The sequence below is a fragment of the Tympanuchus pallidicinctus genome, unplaced genomic scaffold, assembly GCF_026119805.1.
Source record: "Tympanuchus pallidicinctus isolate F22 unplaced genomic scaffold, pur_lepc_1.0 scaffold3, whole genome shotgun sequence".
Classification (NCBI taxonomy): Eukaryota; Metazoa; Chordata; class Aves; order Galliformes; family Phasianidae; genus Tympanuchus; species Tympanuchus pallidicinctus.
The window spans coordinates 8,158,513-8,178,756 of NW_026294747.1; the positions used below are offsets into that span (position 1 = coordinate 8,158,513).

Sequence of the window (20,244 nt, forward strand, 5' to 3'; positions counted from 1 at the left end):
ATCTCATCTGTCCACTGCTTCCTTCTGATTCTGAACAAGGTAAGGACCTGTGCTGTGATCCTCTTAATAGCACATTTCCTCTAAGGGCACCAACTTTTCCCCAAGCTCATGCTTTCAAAGCTGTCTAGCTGCCAGTATTGTGAGCTTGCCATATCTTCTACCCAAGTGATTCTACATCAATAAGATGACTGAGTTAAGATTCAGCTTTGCTTCTAAACCAACAAACATGGCAGCTACTCTTCAATTCTGCACACTACCACATGTTTAAATTTTAATTAAGATCACTTCTAGAAATGTGATATCAAGCTGAACCAGTAAAAGAAACATCTCAACTGTTTCACATTCTACTTTATCTGCTATGGTTACCAACAGCCCATAAACACGTGGCAAAACATACACAATGAGAACAGTTACTGTTCACAACAGACCAGAAATAACAGCATGGGAAACTTAACTTTTAGTTAGTGCTTCATGTTAACTATCAATAGTGACAATCTGGACCTTCCAGAAGAAAAATGAATAACAAAATAAAATAAAATAAAATGGAATACAGTTTATGCTATGCTCTCCATTAAAAACAACAGTAATATCCTATCCAGATCTACATACTCTTAGTGAAGACCTAACATCCAACTTGATAACTAATGATCAAAGGCAGAAAGAAATTTTCTTTCCCCAGAGTGGTGCAAAAGAGTGATTTTTCCAAGACGTCAGGCAAAGACAACCATAAGAGAAATCTGGCTCGCTGCAGTTTACAAAGCACGCTGTTGCTGTCATGCATGAATGCGAGATACAAAAGAGCTCAACTCCAACAGCTCACATTGAAGCTGAAATGAACTTGGAGACTGCTTCCTCAAAACACACTCCTCTGTCAAACAAAACGTTTTCTGCTTGTACCTTTTAAGGCTTAAAATAAATCACTCGAAGCAAATTAGCAGGAACAGTTTTATTGCGACACTGTCTCAAGAAATCTATGCATGTATAAATAGAGAAAACACAATTTTGGCCACACTAGAACCACTCAAACTGAGATTTAATGTTCCACAGTTTTTACATGCATCCCATCCCAGGTATGCCTATAATACAGGTTTCTGTTCTTCATCTACAGCAGTTTTGATTTAAGAGTACACCGTAGGCCAACTTAGAGAAACATCCATCAGTTGCTAATAGAAAGAATCACAGAAAGGTCTCAAGAGAGTTTACTAACTTACTGTATTTGCCTGTAAGTTTTCAAATACAAAAATTGGCTTTCTCTACAACTGAAACATATTTACACGAACATTTAAAAAGATGTAATTTCAGATCTAATCGCTGTCGTCAGAACCCCCTTCAGATCCCTCATTATTGGATCCTTCTGGTTCAGATTCATTACCAGATCCTCTGGCAGAACCCTCGTTATCAGATCCTCTCTCGGAATCTCTGTCCGAGTCAGCACTGCGAGAAGCTGGGCGGGATTCGTTATCCGAACCAGCAGAACGACTTCTTCCTGACTGCACAGACTCATTGTCAGACTGCTCTGAATCTGACCGTCTCCTTTTCCTGGCTGACCTGTCACTGTCAGAATCTTCTTCGGATGGGTGGACGCTGGACCTCCTCGGACTGCCTGCCTCACTGCCGGATTTGTTTCTGTTATCAGAATCGCTATCAGAAACAATGCGTTTGCTGTGCTGCTGCTCCCCATCATCCGAATCGCTGTTGCTATTCCTGGCATGTCTGTACAGGGGGGAAAAAAACAACCAATCCAATTAGGATGCTGGATTTGAGAAACAGCAGCACGATCTGACTGAAAAAGGCAGTGGAATAATTTGTAAAGAACACGGTGAGGTTTTGAGTACAACAAAATGCTCCTCTTCAGCTAATTACTATAAACAATGTCATTTTGCTCAAAAACACGTGTTGAAACTTCAGTGTTGGAGAAGTGAAGAACAGTTCTTACCCATCATCAGCAATCTTGAGTTTGTCCTCATCAGATGAGTCGTCACTAGATGAAATTATGGCTTTTGATTTGATCTTTCCTTTCATTGAAGGAGGCAAACGTTCTGGTTTGGGCTGAGGAAAAAAAAAAACAAAAACAAGAGCAGCTCATTCACACAGCTGGTTAGAGTATTTAAAAAAAAAATTAAACACAACAGGCATGCTTCCTTCTAACAGATGCTCTAAAGTCATTTGATCAAAATTTTCCATTTACTATCAATAGTTATACATTGCTTCAGAAATATTCTGTTCAACACTGAAGCAGCTACAGCAAAAGGGAAGGACAAAAGGCAGTTTGCTACAAAAACCTGTTATAATTTTCAGCATTTATAACTCTGCTGAGTGCAGTAGTGCTTAAGTTCAAATGCATGTTTAGAGAAACAAGAAGATACTCAGCAGTTGACTTACAGCCTTCTTCTTCTCTGCTTTGGGTGGACGGCGTTTTTTAGGTCTTGGACCATTTTCATTTTCTTCATCATCGCTCCCCTCATCTGCTTTCTGGGGTCTTAAACAGAATAGTATTTTACATCATGTCAACTATATAAAAACCTCAAAAAGTGCAAAAAAGCAGTCCAAACTCCAGCTGATAAATATTATTCATAGTTCTGCATAGGAGTTCCATAACTTTTATTTAAAAACACTATTGTAAGACTTAATCACACTAACCTCTTAACAACTGTTCATTTTTTTTAAGCTCTCATGAAAAACTGCATGAGAATATACTTAACAGCCACATAATTTCTCAAGAAAGTCTGACATTAAAGTACCAGTTACCTCCTCCTCTTCTTCTTCTTTCTCTCCCCTTCTTCTTCTTCCCCATCTTGTTCACTACCACTGCCCTTCCTCTTCTTTTTCTTTCTAGACATGGGCAAATCTTCGTCGCTGTCATCATTGACAAACTCATCAAATTCCCCTGCTCCTTTTTTGGAACGCTGTAACAGATAATTTATCTATTTATCTTCAAGTTAAAAACTACCAGATAGCAAGTCAGAAGTGAAGTTCTTTCTGAAAATATTTTCTAAGACATGAAAACACAGCCCTTCCTGTGACAACTTTCTCATGCACTCTAACCTGTTATCATTAAGAAACCAATTCCAAATTTACACTTAATAATCTCTGGTTATTTTAAACATCGAGAAGAACAGATTTTAGTAATGCCACCTTGGTCATAACTTGGGCATTAACTTTCAGTTTTTACACTGGGGTATTAAATCTGCACCACTTCATACATCAGAGGTTAAGTGGCTTGAAATTAAAACTCTCTATGTTTGATGTTAACCCAAGATAACATTTAAAGGGAAAGTGAAAGAGGAAGTTAAAAAAATTCTGTTCTACCCTGCCTCCACCACCACCACGTTTTTTCTCCTTTGATCCTTCTACTTCACCAGTGAACATAAGAATATTCTTTGTCTTCTCCACATATTGAGCTCTTTGTTCCAAAAGTTTCTTCTGCTCTTCTTTTTCTCTCAGGCGTTTCTCTTCCTGAAACAGAGACACAAACACTCCTTACTGCTGTATCTGTACTATTACATTCAAAGGTGCTCAAGCTGTGCAGGGACAAGGAACTGCAGCACTTCTACAAATCTGTCACAGCACAAGGGTCCACGTGGCAAAAAGGTTTTGTACAACATCTACACTATGGCAGGCAAAAGGCCTTTTTTTTATTTTTAGTTGTTTTCAAGAGCTTCCTCATCCAGCCATCAGTACAGTATTTTGAAGGCAAAGCTTTTAAAAGGCAATACCTGGATTACATTACAAAAATAAAAAGATATCTGTAAGGGTACGGGGTAGAAGATCACTTGTTAACTACAACTTCTCTATTTTGCTAGCAGTTACTACTTCTAAGAAAACTATCTGCTTGATACTTTAAATCAGTTACACCCAGGAACATCACAGAGCAATAGAAACATCTTTTGCTTAAATTCAATACAATGTAACAGATCAAAACCTGCTCTTTCAGTAGTTTTTGACGAAGCAGCTCCTTTTCTTGTTCTTGCTTTGCACGCAGCTCCCTCTCTTCTTCATCCTGTTTGCGAGCCCGAGCCACGTGATACTGGGCTTGACTCAGTAAGTCAGAGCATTGCCTACAACATGCAGTGGTTTCAAGTGAAGGAAGGTGGCAGACACACCACAAGGAGAAACAGTTTTAGAAAGGGTATGCATCAGAATGCCGTATTTGTGACAATAAGATACCCAAACTAGTACAACAGAAGACCAGGACAAATTACTGAGTTAAGAAAGGCACCCTCTAGTAAGCAAATCTATCTGCAAATTGCAATATGCAATGTACAACTTCAGAACTTATTGCTTCACATTTCAGCAGGTTTGAGTACAAGCAGTGCCCTGAACAAAACTTAAAGCAGACTAGACACCCAGAACACAAGTATTCCACGTTTCAGTAGCTGACCCACTCTGCTCACCATAAGCTAACTTAAATCTCCATGAAAGCAAACTGTTACTACGAGCTTTAAAGTCAAAATAGGCAGAACTAGAGATCTTTAAATACACCGTCACATCCTCCTTGATGGAAAACTTTCCACTAAAATAGCAGAAGTTTTATGGGTTTCAGCTGATGGCAGAAGACACATTTAGTGTTGTGGATTGCACAAACATATCAGAAAATGAAGAAAGGAAAAAAAACAAAACACTAATGGGGAGTAACCCTGTATTTGGGTTTCTGCTGTTGTGTAAAATAGGCAGCTGAAATCCAGTTGAAAACCAGTTTTATTCTGGAAGATGAACAAACAAAAACCAAGAAGCATTCCCCTTAGTCTCTGAAAGCATTTGCTTCTTACCTGGCTTCTGTTGCAGCAAGTGCCAAATCAAATCTCATCTTATCACCCACTTTGCTCAAGTAACTGAAGTACCTGGAAGAAAAACATAAGGAAGAGCAAAAGTGGTATCAGTTACACATTTAATACAACTCTGCCTTAAAAGTAAGCACTAGCTCCCCAGTTAAAATCCTATGAAACTCATCAGAGGAGGACATTCACCAATTTTCTGCCTTATTGTACACATCCACTTTCAATAAAACAGCATGCAAGTACATTCAGAGTTCTCAGATGTAAGAGATTCTAGAAGTACTCCAAAGGAGAACAATAATCCACAAAGAACTACTAGCCATTAAGTATTAGACTTGACTTTGAGACCTAGTTCCAAAGGTTTACAAGATGCTTTTAAAGATGTCTTCAATAAAGCATTAAATTTGCAGAACAATGCACAATGCTTTTCCAACTATATTCATCTATGAACAAGTCCCCCCAATCACATTACAAAACTCACTAAGAAATATGTAATTGTCACCTGGTCAAATACAACTAGTTCTGGAGCAAAGCTGTATTTTCACACAGTATTTTCAGGCCCAGTAGTTCTGCTAGGAACTCTAGAATGCAATACAGTGTTTCACTGGATATGACTGCTTGTCTAATCAGAATCTGCCATCCATGCTGCATATTTACTGCAAGGGAACTGAAATATATTACAAAGATGAGAAATGAATCAGCTTTACCTGTGGGCTAACTCCAGCTCTTTCACAGCATTAAGTACCTCCTTTAGATTGCTTTTCTCATCTTTCAGGACTGAGGTAGCTAGTCTTTGTAGCACTAAAGCCACATTAAACATAAGGACTGTATCACTTGGTGCGACGTGTCTGGCCTGTAAATAAAAAGCGTTTTTATTACCCACTACAGAAGTATACAAGTAAGGTAAACAGAGGTATACAGAGAATAAACACCACTGTTTCAACTCAAGACTACTGAATTTAAACAGACTTAAGCACGTACCAGTTCACAGTAATTTTGTTCCATGACCTTCCTATTTTCTGCATACCTTTAACAAAGTCTGCTTACATTCCTGCAATTTCCCACATTTGAAGAGTGCCCGGGCCAGATATAACAATACTTCAGTGTTCTGATGCTTATAGAATTTTCTGAGGCAGTTTTCATACTGAAACAGAAAAATCAAGAGGTGCCAATGGTTAGTCATTTTTGTTAGTTAACTCCAGTACACTTGTGTTCCTAGGATGTATTACTGCTGATGTGCCTTTTGCTGTGTGGTTGGTTTTCTGTTGTTTTTCGTTTTCAATCAGCGTATTATGCTGCATACAGAGATGCTTTGCTCACTGATTAGAGAATCCTTCTTTGCTATTCTGCAGCAACAACTTGATTTTTCTGAAAACCAGCAGCAGTCTGGGAGGCTCTGTAGATGTCTGAATATAGAATACTTTGCAAGTAGCATCTATTGTAACAAGGCCAACAAACTACTTTAAGAGCACTCTCAGTTATTCTCTTATTTATTCATAAATTGAAAATGTAATAAATTGAAATGCAATAACTTCATACAGATGATGCAATCAGTTACAAAATAAATACACACTTTTAAGATATTCTGTCCACCCAGCTGCCTATTTCTTGTTACATTATATCTTCTTTCACACTAAAGCTGATCACTGGTGTAGAAGACCACTTGTTACTTTAGGTTTTATAGCCTCAGAGTAAAGCTTCCAGCAATCATTAATCTCATGCTTTTCATTAAAAAGTGCCTTTTATTTGCCATGCTATTAGGAAATCTTTCATAATTTTTAAGCTGCCAAAACAGCAAGAAATAGAAAGCAGCCTTTACTTCCAGCCTAACTACAGATAATAAATACCCTGTACCCTAATGCAGAAGTGTAAGTCTGCCTTGGATTTGAATGCTTTACAGTAGAGAACTCACTGCAACCCCTGATATTGCATTAAGCTGTGCTGCTGTGTTAAACTCATCTCCCTTTGAGTCCAATATCATCTACTGCAGACTACGGCTTGCACCAACTGCATAGCAGAATCCAGAGAACAATAAAACATCACAGTGAATACGCACATTTCTACTAAGCAGCTTCACCCAAATGTGTCAGCAAGTAAGTACAATATTTTCTGACAAATAAAAGGTGATTTTCCCCACTTTATCACTAAAATTCAATGTTTCATTAGGCTTTTTGCATGTAAGAGCAGAGATGGTCCTTAAGGCAGATTCTACTCTAACACAACAAAAACCAACAGACCATGTTACTAAATCCTTTCACAGTAGTTTACTGAAGAAGAGTAACTCTGAGGTCTTGATCAAGTATAAAGGCCCAATATCTCTTCCTTACAACTATCAGAATCCTTAAGTGTAGGAAGGGACCTCTGAAGGCCATCCAATGGCCTCATGCAATCTGGCCTTGTAAGTCTCTGGGGATGGGGCATCAACCACATCCCTCAGAAACCTGTCCCAGAGCCTCACTGTAAAAGATTTCTTCCTTATATCTAACCTAACTTTTTTTTACCTTGAAATCATTTGCCCTTGTTCTGTCACCACAGATTCTGCTAAAGAGGTCCATCAAAAAAGCTTTAGGATAGCTCTGAATTAAGTATTTTTGAGACTCTATATAAATATTGATATACATATATATATATAAATATATATAAAGCTTAACAGAACAAGTTTTTCTGAGCTTCCATCTTGCTCAACACTTTTTTGTTAAGCTTGTTTGTATGCTTTCTGATCAACTAATTTAAATAGTGTGGGTTGATACTTGGAAGTTAGCTTGCTTGAGTGAGTTGAACTAGATGACCGCAAGGGATCTCTCAACATAAATTACCCCAGGATTTTAAGCATAGCAAGAGAAATCATAGCAGCTAGTTTTCCAAACATCTCCAACTGTTCTTGCAAACAACTGCATAAATAAGATCAGGAAGTGTTGGTATTAAAAAAATCCCAGCAGCAAACTGTATTATTATTTCACTAACATCTGAAAGTAAATCACATACAGTAACTTCACCAAGTGAAACCTCTGCAACAAAAAAGAGTTCCCAAATTAAAATTCCAACCCAACTCTGCTACCTAAAAAAAAACTATTTGGCAAATTAAGTCTATACTTGACAGCAAATAGTATTGCTAGAAATAAACCTATAAATTGTTAGAATATTATTCAGAAACTTAGCAGCTGCCAGTGACAGCTAAGAACCATCCAGAAGTCATCTAACCCAACACATTATGTAGTTCAATTTAGAGATGTTACCATCTGCACAGCACTGATGTACTGTTTCTGTTCTACATAGATATGTGCCAAATTCAGCCACACATCACTGATATCTGCTGTTGCCTCTCTCACTTGGGCAAAAACATCACGAGCTTCACGGAAATATCCTTTATGCGCCAAGACAGCTCCTAAGGGGAAAGTAATATGTACAGTGTAAGCTTCCAAGTTCATGTACTATGTACTCCTGCCAAAGAAAATAAAATATTGCCTGAATCAAGTTTCCCATTAAAAACTGACATAGCTGTCATATGAAAGCTATTCTTTCATGTGCTCCACTAAATAATGTGCAGGCTCTGCAAAAACAACTCTACATGTATTAAAGCATAAAATGTAGTAATACCATCAATTGCAATTTAAGGAAAACTAATCTAGCATTCACCTATGCCATTAGCAGCATACAAGTTCTTTGGATCATTCCTGAGCACTTGCTTGTAGATTGCTAACGCACGGTCTTGATGACGTTTTTCCTGTGGAGAGAAGTATCCCAGTTGATCACTCATTGCTATAATGAGGCACTGAAAAACCTACCTAGTGTTTTAACGATCTGTAATATGTCAAAGAGGCAACAAGAAAAGCACCCTGAGTAGCCAACCAAAGTTAAATAAGTAAAATCACACACACGGGACAGACGGATGCCCGTTACCTTTTCTCTGTCTCTTGTGGGTTGATGCAGGGTCTGCAACCAAACGTTGCCAAGAGCCAACATGGAGTAAGTATCATTCTGTGTGGAAGGCTGCTTCAATATCCTTTCAAATTTCTTCTGTCCTGGACCCCACTCTTGTTTAGCCAAATGAAGATTACCAATCAGAGACCAAGCATCTGGATGGTCCTGAGTAAAAGTTTACTGTCAATTGAAAGGCACTATATTTCCATACAAGGTTACTTTTCCAGGTATAAAATGCTATTTTTGTTAAATAAAATTCCACATTAAAAATAAAAAAATAATTTTAAAAAGAGCAGGTTATAGCAGTTCTCACTCCTTTCCTACTTTATATCAACAAACAAAATAGAACAACAACAGAAGGAAAACAAAATTGAAAGAATAAGCTAGTGCTGTGTTTTCAATTAAAACAGTCAAGGGGTTACAAACCTGATTTATCTGAAGTGCTTCCTTAAACCAATCAGAAGCCTCATAGAAGTTACCTTTATCCCTAGCCATAGCACCCAAGCGCAAGTAGCCTAAAAATAAAGAAAACAGCAACAAACAATTAAGAAACAGCTTCAAGTAATCTCAAATATGAAAAACACTCACCACACAAAAAGCAATTTTTTCAAATGTTCAAAAGCAAACTTTTCCTTAATCTAAGAACAGCATTACGACACTTCTCATGTTCTATTCAAGCTGAGATGCACTATGTAAAGATGAACTTCTGACAGTAACATTTAACTTTACCTGTTTTCACAAGTTACTGACATTCAAGAAACCTCCAATAGTGAAGGCCATATATGTTATACAGTTTTACCTCCCTCCACATTAAACAGTTCTCCCACCTCTGCAGGCTTTGCAAAGACAACCAGTTATCAAGCAGCAACAATAGACAAGAAGAGATATGGCTAAGGATTAGGCTAGAGCATGCTGCAGCTTGCTGAGAAAGTGCTATCACCTTTCCTTTACAGAGAGCATATCAGATTGGATACTTGAAAACAAGAGAAAGAGTAAAGCAAAGAGGAAAAAAAAACACTGCACTGATGCCCTCAACTTCAGCTCTTCTTCTGTGGAGGAAGGCCAAGGGCCCATGGTAGAGAGCAACACTATATTTCCACCGATGTAAGCAGGTAGGGTTGCAGAGGCTGGGCAAACTGAGTGGATAATCTTGATTGCACCTGAGAACTGAGGTGCTAAGGGTTTTGGGGAGACAAACAAGGGGAGCAGCAAGGGACAACAGGCACAGAAGTCTAGACAAGCTAATCTTGCTAGATTTTTGGAGTACAGTAAAAATCTACCAATAATCAGAAGTCTTATGTCTGGAGATTGGACTACAAGAATGATTCAGGCCTTAAAAAAAAAATATAGAGAAAATGGTAAGTAAAAAGGCAACTACTGTGAAGAGAAGGGAGGACAGACATAAGGAGACCAGAAGACACTGAACTGAAATTTTTTTGGTATTTTAAGAAAGACTGTGGAACTAAAATACCAAGTGTTTCTTACAATCAACATAATTGGGATGTTCTCTTAAAATGTTCTTGTACAGTTTTTCTGCTTCGTGAAATTCACACATGGCCTCATACAGTCTGGCAAGGTTGTAGGACGTTGTTACAGAGATAGCATTGTAATAATGCTCGTCATGTTCAGCTTCTGCTTTTGCACGATCCAGCGATGCCAAGAAATATTTCTAAAGTATAAAAAGAGAAAAAGACTAAAACACTCAAGAACGTTCTTAGAGGAAAACTTCTGGGTGATGATAAAATTCTATTCAAACTTTCAATAATTACATACCTTTGCTTCTCCTAAGTTTCCCAGCCTGAAGTGCAGAGCACCCACATTATTCAAAATCTCTGGTGGGACGTCAGCCTGTACTTTCTCTTGCAGAATGCGTGTGGCTGTACCATAAGCTGACAGTGCCCCCTGTACAAATAAAAAGCAGATGCAAGAAAGAGGAGAATGAGCTTTGTGTGCTCTCATAAAAAGCATATATGTAATTCTCTCAGTGTTTATTATCAATTACCTGTATGTCAGTCTGTTCTAGAATTTGGGCTAGCTCAATCCATGCCTCTACATCATCAGGATATTGCTCTGTGACTTTCTTTAGATGTCCCTAAGAAACAGCAGAAAATAATCGCACTTTTTCGTGGACACAGAAATTGTTAAACCTGAACTAAAGAGCAAAGTTATTTGTTAGTTTCCTTCTTTGTTATTTTCCTCTTCTTTGCAGAATGTAAAACAGGTTTTAAAGTTTTAGAGAAGTGGAAAGTACTAAGTGTCACACCAATATAAGACACTAGAAAGTGATGGCTACTATTATGTGCATGCATTTAACCAATATTAGATCAAAAAAATATTTTATTAAATGAAAAAGCAAAACCATATTAGCACTGTTTTTTCAGGTAAGCCATGACAACTGTTTTCTAGAAATCCCAGCTAATTTTAAATCTTTAGGAAATTACTACTAAATTTGGGAAGTATTCTGCCTTTTAATAGTAAGTAGGAAAATGTGAGGCTGGGGCTCGTCTGAATTTCTGAAGTTGCTTTATCCAGAGCCCAGTAGGAGCTCCAGTTCTGTTCAGAAGTTGTAGCTCTTATCCACAGATAGGATCTCACATGACAGCAAATATTAAGTATTGCATATTCAGAGTCAAGTAACCCTGAGTTTCAGGCACCTTGAAAATTAGACTTGCAAAAAGAGTCTCTGCCTTAAGTTATGCTCTTGTATGTAAAAGAGTTCTGCCAGCACAACGCTGGCAGAAGCACAACTCACCTTTGCAATATCCCTTTTCTCCTGGTCTTCTGAAGCTGCATAAAGAGATCCAAGGATTTTCATAGTCTCATAATTGTTAGGATAGGCTTTCAAAACTTTTTCAAAGCACTGCGACGCATTCTCCTTGTCCCCTCTATAAATGTACATTTGACCCAATCCAAAAAATGGAAGTACAAAAGAAGATGAGGCGAACTGAGTGGCTTGGTAGTAATATTGGAAAGCTTGATCATAATCTTCCTAAACAAAAATTAAAGAAATGGCAGGTAGTGCTTTCTTTCACATGTAAGCTTTTTCCGAACAATTAAACAAGAATTTTAGGTGTAAAACCTCAAAGAGAGGCTTTTAAAAGGTTTCCTACCTGTACATGAAAAGACCTAGCCAGCTGGTAACAACTCTCCGCCTGCATTGCTTCAACTTCAGTATTATGAAAAGCATGAAGAGCCAAGTGTTGTACTTTACCATAATCCTAAAGGAATGAATTTGAAAGCCTTCATTTTATTTAGTCCAGTCATGTTTTACTTACACAAGAATACACAGCAAATAAAGGAAAGTTTTAGCCACATCATCTACTAAATAACAACAGATTTAGTTTTAGAGGTTCCTGCTTTCTCTTTAATCCTTATCTTTTACATATTTTAAAACCCAGAAGGGAGAAGGAAAAACAAACAACAAGAAAATGGAAAAATCCCTTTGGGAGATATAAGTGAGCTAGATTTAAGAAACAAGTGTACTATTTTTGGCCTTCTTAAGAAAAGCTTACAAAAAAATTAAGTTAAAAACTTAATGCATATTCATCTATATTATCAATTCCATAATCTGTATCACCTAGCCTGATGAAATGAGATCAAACCTAACCCTGGAATCCTTTCTGCTTGGAGTTATTAAATATTTGACTGTAAAATTTCACAGACCACTTACTTACCTTCTTGAAAAAGAAGTGATTAGCCAAGTGATTCAGCACCATTGGATTACTGGGATCAATAGTGTAAGCCCTAGAGAGGAGCTGGACGCCATTCTTGATGGAATCAGCCTAAATGAAACATTCAAAGGTATCAGCAGCATCTCAATAGCTTTATCTTATTAAGAATTTAAAAACTACTCTTCAGGTGACACTGCTGCAGGAACTCTAACAGAGCCTGCATGCTTGCTAGGCTCTCAAAAGAAAAAGAAAATGCAGCTACCAGCTTTTCTACCTGCAGCATAAAGACGGGAAACAAAAAATGAAGCCATCAGATAGGGTGCAGAAGAGGAAACAAAGAAACAAGCAAACAACAACAATAAAGAAAAACGAAGTATTACTTCCTAGGGAGGAACAAAAAGAATCATGTAGTCTTAGAGTCCTTTGCCATTTCAGCTGCACACCTCTGACAGCCTTCCTTCTACTGTTCAGCGTCTCTAGATCTTGTTTAGTTTTGTCTTTGAATGATTCATTAAACAGAGACGTGAAAATATTGTCATGTTCAAATTCTAAAGAACTTCTGATACTGAATTAAGAACTACTGAAATTAAGTTCTAATTTTAAAAATGGCTGAAGTTTGACTTAGTGATATTACTCTAAGAGCACATGCTTTTATACAGAGGCCTAAATTTAAATAAAGCTTTCCACGAGTGCACATTTGACTTGATGACAAGTTCAAGTGCAAAACTGACACAGTAAGTGCCATTTTGGGGGGATGTTGCTGAGATATATATCACAAGCATAGGATCTTAAATCTGTAGGTATTTCATAACAGGAAAAAGGAACAAAAATAAATTATACAGTACTAATAACCTAGTAATTAACTGAGGTCTCAGTGTCATAAAATCTGAAGACCAACTGGCACACAAACAAATTTCATTTTAATAAAGGCAGTATCTGTCCAGTTTCATCACAAAAATATAGACTGGCTAGGAGATACAGAACCATTTTTGCTTAACTTTCAAAGGCAAAAAAGACTTTATAATCATATTAAGTCTGATTTTTCCAGTAATTTGGACCTCATGTCCAGTTTCAAATAAACTCCGTGGTTGGGCAGAGGTCTCAAAGCTCCTAGGCACCTTCATGAAATGAAATCAGAGAGAAGACAAACTCCAGAGAGAACACAGCATAATCTCAACCCTCATTTGACTTCATAGCATCCTTAAGGATGGAGAAACATTGCCAATATCTAAACAAGGGAGAAATCAATTAGAAGTTTGTACCTCAGAGAAACGTGATGTTATGCTAACATTGCAGTGCAAATTGTGGAAACAGAGGTGGGTCAGTTCTTAATCACAGCTTTGCAAAGTTTAAGGGGACTTTGGAGATTTAACAAATTTTCAGGGAATCAACCATGTAAAATAGCAGGTTTCATCCGTTTCTTGCCCACTGAATTATTTGTTATGATCTGATGTTAGAATATTTTTGGTTGTCCCTAGAGCTTTATGGGGAAAAAACCTCTCGAAGTCATGTTTACTCAAATTTCTTATGGGAGTCTAACATAATTTTTTCCCATGACTTTGTAAACTAAGTCATTTTCAGATATTCCCTACTAAAAAAAGTTCTTTCCTAGAGAGCTATGTGTTCTACACAAAGTAATTCTGCAACAATATTAGATATTAGCAACATACGACTATGCAAGAAAGGTTGGTCATTTATTTGCTTATTTACTTATTTAAAACCTTAAAGGTCCCATCTTCCACTGATAACTTTCTTAGCATAGGCTGACCATCTCAGACCTCAATTTAAGTTCTTTAAGCAGATCTCAAATTAAGTTTTATGACAGCATGGTCAAATGACATCTAGAGATACATCTTCATTTCATCAGCCTAGTTAAAATTTGTTGATTCCTTGGTTTACTGTGGAGTGTATGTTCTGAGTTAGCTAGAGCACAACTTGCACAGTTGTATGAAAGGTTACGTTCCATAAAGTCTTGGAAGCCTGGGATGAATCTCCTATGACCACATCTTTTACTGTGATCTTCCTGCCAGTAGATGCTCTTCCAGAAAAAAGTCCTGATGCTTTGGATACAGCTGTCATCGCAAATGAGGTCTCCAAGTATCTGGGAACTTTCAGATCATCTTGAGTACAAACTCACGTACTTACACATTTGAAACTTCAAGGAGGTTAAGCAAGGCTGGATATTAGATATGCAACCCCTGCTCATGAAAGATTTTTAAAATCACCACTGTCTTATTGGATGTGTATTCACACATCTCATCAGGGACTTTCTGTGCTTAGAAAAGCACCTCTATAAGCAACAGAATTGACTGCTTTTAGCTAAAGAAAGTTACTCAGCACGTACCTTAAGTACAAACCTATCACATCATTTAACAGTAACACAGGCTGAAATGATTTAATCACACATTTTTGTACCCCTCTTAAAACCTGGAGTGCCTCTCAAATGATAAAATTTGCTGTTCCAAGCGAGTATGGCTTATAGTTAAGTCAGACCCACCTCTTTATTATTGAGTTCCAGGACAGCCAGACCAACCAAAGCGCCAACACATTTTGAATTTAGCTCCAGAGCTCTGCTGAACGCCAAACGAGCTTTTTCCAACTTGTTCAGTTTCACAAAGCAATGACCCATACCTAATCGAACCTCAGCTGAAGAACAAGATGACACCATTCAGAATCCCAACATTTCAACAACTTTTATTTTTACTTTTTTTTTTAAACATACTGAGCGGAAATACTTTTTTAAAGCCTGTAAAACCTTCTAATAATCTGCTGTTTTAAAACACAGCCTCCCTCACTCGGTAGCAAAGTCAACTTCTCTAGGTTTCTTCATAAGATTTTACCAGATTGGCATACATCTTTACAATACTCAAACAACGATCAAATAAAATATTACTTCTATGAAAATGTCACAAAAATAACTAAGACAGACATGAAAAAATTGTCAGATGAAAGGGCTGCAAGTATCTTGGGCAGCTTAAAGTTCACCTGAGAGTAGGAGGCCTTCAGAAAAAGGCCTTCAGAAAACAGTCAAATTAACAAGTTTGCTGGCATTCTGCCTCAATTTGATTCACTGTTAGCAAGATGCTGTTTATCATCCTCTAACTTCCATGATCTGTACAGACAAGCTAATATAGAGGACTTGCATTGTTCTGCTCTTTCAGGACTAGAAATACAGAGACATTTATATACAGTGAGAATAAAATACGTTAGTTTCAAAGTGTGGCTTACATTTCTACACTTATTTTAGCAGCAGTGATTCTTACACTAAGCCAGACTAAGGAATGCACATCACCTTTGCAGAAACCTTTTTCAGGTAAGTTCTGAAAAAGCATACCACAGCCCTCAGAAGATTTTAGAGCATTTATGATCCTAATGCAAATATCCTTTACTACTACGACTAATTCTAAACCACATGCACAGCTTTTACAGCTTTTACAGAATTCTGCATTAAGAAAACCATACAACGCAATAACAAGTGTTATCACAAAATACAGGTAGAATTCTACATTTCATGTTGTTTCATTATTAATGCTAATGCACTGACATAATTTCCTTAACTGTTATTCCAGAGCTCGTAGTCTTGAGCAGTACTTTCCTCCCTGCTCCACACAATTTTAATACACAACTTCTCATTTTCTAATAGCTGTAGAAGGTAATAAGTGGAGAAAAAAAATATATAAGCATCTTTCTCAACATGATTTCTTTCTCTAACAATGAAGTTGCATGCCAAGTCAAGAAACATCTCAACTCTCCAAGAGGATGAAGGGATTTTTTAGTGGTAGCTCTGGGGATGGTTTTGGTGGATCTTTTGGACAGAACACAAACGAGCCTGGAGATATCTGAATTAGGGAGATCTGAGTTAGATACTTCCACAAGCAAATTGTTTCTGTCTTACCTGGACAACCCGGATTGGTGCGCAGTGCTTTCTTGTAGTACGCAAGGGCTCCTCTGTAATCTTTCTTGTTGAAAGAAATGCACGCTTTACCTGTTAAAACATATATATCAGCTACAAATTCATCAGAAACATAAACAAAGCTGCTGTAAATCAGCACACACATATCATTTACTGAACACACGCTGTACCAGTTTTCAAAAGCTACAATTAAAAAACAAACAGAAAATTCAGACAACCACAGCTCTTTTGGTATCTTTGATGATGTCAAATATAAAATAAGAATGGAATAACATCAATTTACACTTTCCTGGCTTCCTACTTAAACTTAATTCTTTCCTGGTGCAGAATAAAGACACTTACTAAGCCTGGATTAATTAGTGAGTAAAGAAAAAGAAAAATAAGTATTCATAATGCACTTCTGGTCAAAAGCACATACTTCTACATCCCCTTCTTTCTCTCTCTGCTTACATACATATCACTTTCCTAAGCACACAGCTAATTCCAAAACTCAAGTAGAGAAATCAGGGATTTTTTGTTTTTATTTATTTTTACACAAATATCCATAAATTCATACCAAGAAGGGCTGGAATATTATTTGGAGACTGGTTAAGCACAAAATGGAACTGTGCATCAGCCTGGTCCATCTTATCACCTTCAAGCAGACAAAAACAGGCTCTTCCCAGCAAGTGATTCTAGATAAAGAAAACGAAATATCTGCAACATTTATCGTCATAAAATATGAAGATGAGACCATGAAAAAGGTTATCTAGCTGTGCAATAAGATTTTTTCAATTATTAATTTATTTAATCATTGCATCAGGATAAGCAAAATCAAAAACGGTGTTTAAACAAATGATAAATGTCTAAAACTTCACATGTCATCAAGCAAAAGAATAACAACCAACCTTGCCTTCCCAAGCCCACAAAAGTTGATGCATTAGTTCTATTAGGTGTCTCCAGCTAGAGACAACTAATTATTCCTGGTAGCACCACACACTCATTTCAGATGTTTTCAAGTGTTATGCCAGAGTTAAAAGCCTAAGCATTTTTGACTTTCCCTATAGTGAATCAGTATTTGCTTTCTTTAGAACTTTTTGAATGCACACAGAAAATATGTTGAAATTAAGCAAAAAAAGAACCATTAAAAATTTTACACAGATTCCTTTTACCTGATCATACATGATGATTTTGTCAGCCATAGTATATAACAAGGTAGCTTGTGTAATGAGTTCCTTCTTGTTATCCTTGTTCTTCTCCTTTCGAGCCTGCTGCACATAATATGCTGCCAGAGTATCCAGACATGTCATTTGATCTTTTTCATGGTCTCTATAGTCCAAGTTCCCATCTATGCGTGCAGCTTCCAACAGCTTCACAAAATCTTCTGTTTTTCCTTGTTTGTAGTATTCCAGCTGTAAAACATACATGATTTTAATGGAAAGTTCCATAAGCCACATAAAGCAATAATATTACATTAATGATATTAGCAATGTTTTTCCTATCACCATCCCAACTCAGTTTTTTAGAAGACTTACAACTATTTCTTATAAATGATCTATAGTTTTTCCTCTGAACTTTTGTACTTCCGCATGCTTCCCCGTGCTTTCATCAGTACAAATAATGCACTCTATTTTTTAATGCAGTACATAATCAAAGATGCAAAATGGCAAAAATATGGAGAAAAAAAACAACAACTCAGGAGGGTGGGGATCGAGCAGCCTTGTTTCATGAGAAAAGTTAAAAATGTTAACGTGTCAATTCAGAAGTATCTGCTTTGAACCTGTTACCAAATAGTCAAATGAAATTCCAGTTCCGAATTCAATTATCCCTGGTCATGACATTAAGTGGAATTCTTTGATAAATTAAATACACAGTTGAGCACATACTCACCGCCAAGGCAATCCATATGTGCAGTTGTGTGTGTTCCTGTTTCAGTATACTTATAACTTCATCACCCTCAGGTAACTGGTCGAAGTCAAGCTCAATAACCTACAACCAAACAATGCAGACATTCTTCTCATTAATATTCTCAAATTAACAGTGTTATTTATTCTTGAGTTCAAAGCTGGACATTTCAGCACACAAAACAAACAATTCTATTCACAGAAAGTAGTGAAGAAAGAAATTATGATGTTTTTTATTCTGGAAAGTACAAAAGTGCTGGCCTCTCACAAATATCTGAGAGAAGAGCTAGTGTTAGGGATACTGGTCAGGGATGAGTTACTAATTTAACTTTTTTCACCATATATGTCAGGCTCTGGAAATTCACACTTCAGCTAACAATCAGCTAACCAACTTGCCTTCACATACATCCCTTCAAGAACTACTCTATTTTTAAACCATTTTCTACATGTAAAACAAAGATCTGTGACACAATTAAAATAATCCAAGGAATAGGGTATTACAGAATCCATTTCTAAGATATATCTAAGAAAGTGTAATTTTCCACTGTGCCTGAATTAATGAAGAGGTTACTGATGTGGCAAACATGACTGCGAATAAATTTCTGATCACTAATAACTACAGTTACAATGAGCAAACGACAGAATCATAGAATCATCTGACCCTTTAGGTCATCAAGTTCAATTCCCCTGCAACAAACATGGATGCCTACAGCTAGAGCAGGTTGAGGTCAAGAACTTCTCACCATGACATCATTATCTAACAAGCACAATTTCACCAAGTAGGTCTACACTTCTGATATAAAACTGAGGAAAAAGGAACAAATGCTCTCAAGGTGGAATGTCCATTTGAGGTGTAACACTATTTAAATATCTCTGCACTGTTACCTTGTACTGTGTGTGATATTCATCATCCACATCACTACAACTTCACAGTGAGAAAGCAGCACAGCAGTTATAACCAGGTCTGTCCTACTGCTACCTACACAGGGACTTCCATCCCCATGACTGAATTAGAGCCACTCCGTTTATAAGGATTTCGATTTTACAAGGTTGCTATTATAAGATTAACCCAGAACCTCAGAACTCAAGTCATTCTTAATCACAACCTGAAGAGCACCGAGCTCATCCACTCATGCTGACATCCACAGCTGAAGTTTCTGTCAGAGAACGATAACTCCTCTCTCGTGTAACACACAGAGTGCTTTGTGAGCCACGTACACGCTACAGCAGTTATAAGGAAACTTGTTAAAGTCGGCACAAGCAGCTAACGCACACGAAACACCACGCTATGGGAGAGCAAATGGCTCCCCCCCAGCCCTCCCTCACGGCGGTGCGAAGGACACCGGATCGAACACCCGGCCGTGCCCAACCGCTCTCTGTCAGCAGCCACCCTGGCCCACAGCGAGCCGCACGGCGAGCGCCCGGCACGCCTTTCGCATCGCGAGCCCTCCCGCCCCAAGAGCAGGCCGCGCCTCCGCCTCCCTGTCCCGACTCGCCTCGTCGGTGTCCCGCAGAGGGATCTCGATAGACCCCCGCGACATGATAGCGATGACAACGGCGCGGACGCCGCCAGCCGCCGAGTTCCTCCGGACCGCCGGCCTTCACCGCGCTACGGCAACGACGGCCGCACTTCCCCTCGTACACCGAGCGACCCGGACGTGCTCGGGCAGCCCCGCCCCGCCCCCGAGACGCGAGGAGCCAATCGCAGCGAAGCGCGAGCCCCGAGGGCCGCCTCGCGCCCGCGCGTGGGGTGGCGGGAAAGCGCGGAGGTCTGCGGCGCGCGGCGCTGTTGCTGAGGCAACGATGGCCTCGCGGGCGCCCCTCAGCGAGCGGCGGCCGCCAGCCCTGAGCGACCCGCTTACCTGCAGCGTTGGTCGCTCTCTGCAGCGGCAGTGGTGTTTTTAATCGACCCTTTGAATCAGAGCGTTTATTTATGCACTGATTATTCTCAACCGAATTGCCCAGTCCAATGAAGTGTAACTATCTTTTCTCCTACTTACACCAGTCCTTAGTTCTTTCATGTATAGAGAGGCTTTCACATCCGGCAACAAAGTGAAAAAATGCAGAAACTAATAAAAACA

At 38.3% G+C, this 20,244-nt stretch overlaps 1 protein-coding gene across 1 annotated transcript; it reads right to left on the reverse strand.

The window, feature by feature from the left end:
• Positions 1-931: 931 nt before the first annotated feature.
• CTR9 (CTR9 homolog, Paf1/RNA polymerase II complex component) lies at positions 932-19,826 on the reverse strand. Its single transcript, XM_052695656.1, has 25 exons — positions 19,660-19,826; positions 18,150-18,248; positions 17,432-17,671; positions 16,837-16,954; positions 16,263-16,352; positions 14,865-15,013; positions 12,371-12,478; positions 11,807-11,914; positions 11,449-11,685; positions 10,699-10,788; positions 10,470-10,598; positions 10,182-10,365; positions 9,123-9,211; positions 8,676-8,861; positions 8,412-8,499; positions 8,012-8,160; positions 5,803-5,919; positions 5,483-5,628; positions 4,770-4,841; positions 3,923-4,058; positions 3,310-3,456; positions 2,749-2,906; positions 2,383-2,479; positions 1,937-2,049; positions 932-1,713 (listed from the first exon to the last, which is right to left on the reverse strand). Exons 1-25 carry the CDS (start codon positions 19,702-19,704, stop codon positions 1,305-1,307), a joined length of 3,504 nt encoding a protein of 1,167 aa, XP_052551616.1. The 5' UTR covers positions 19,705-19,826; the 3' UTR covers positions 932-1,304.
• Between the last annotated feature and the right edge of the window lie 418 nt (positions 19,827-20,244).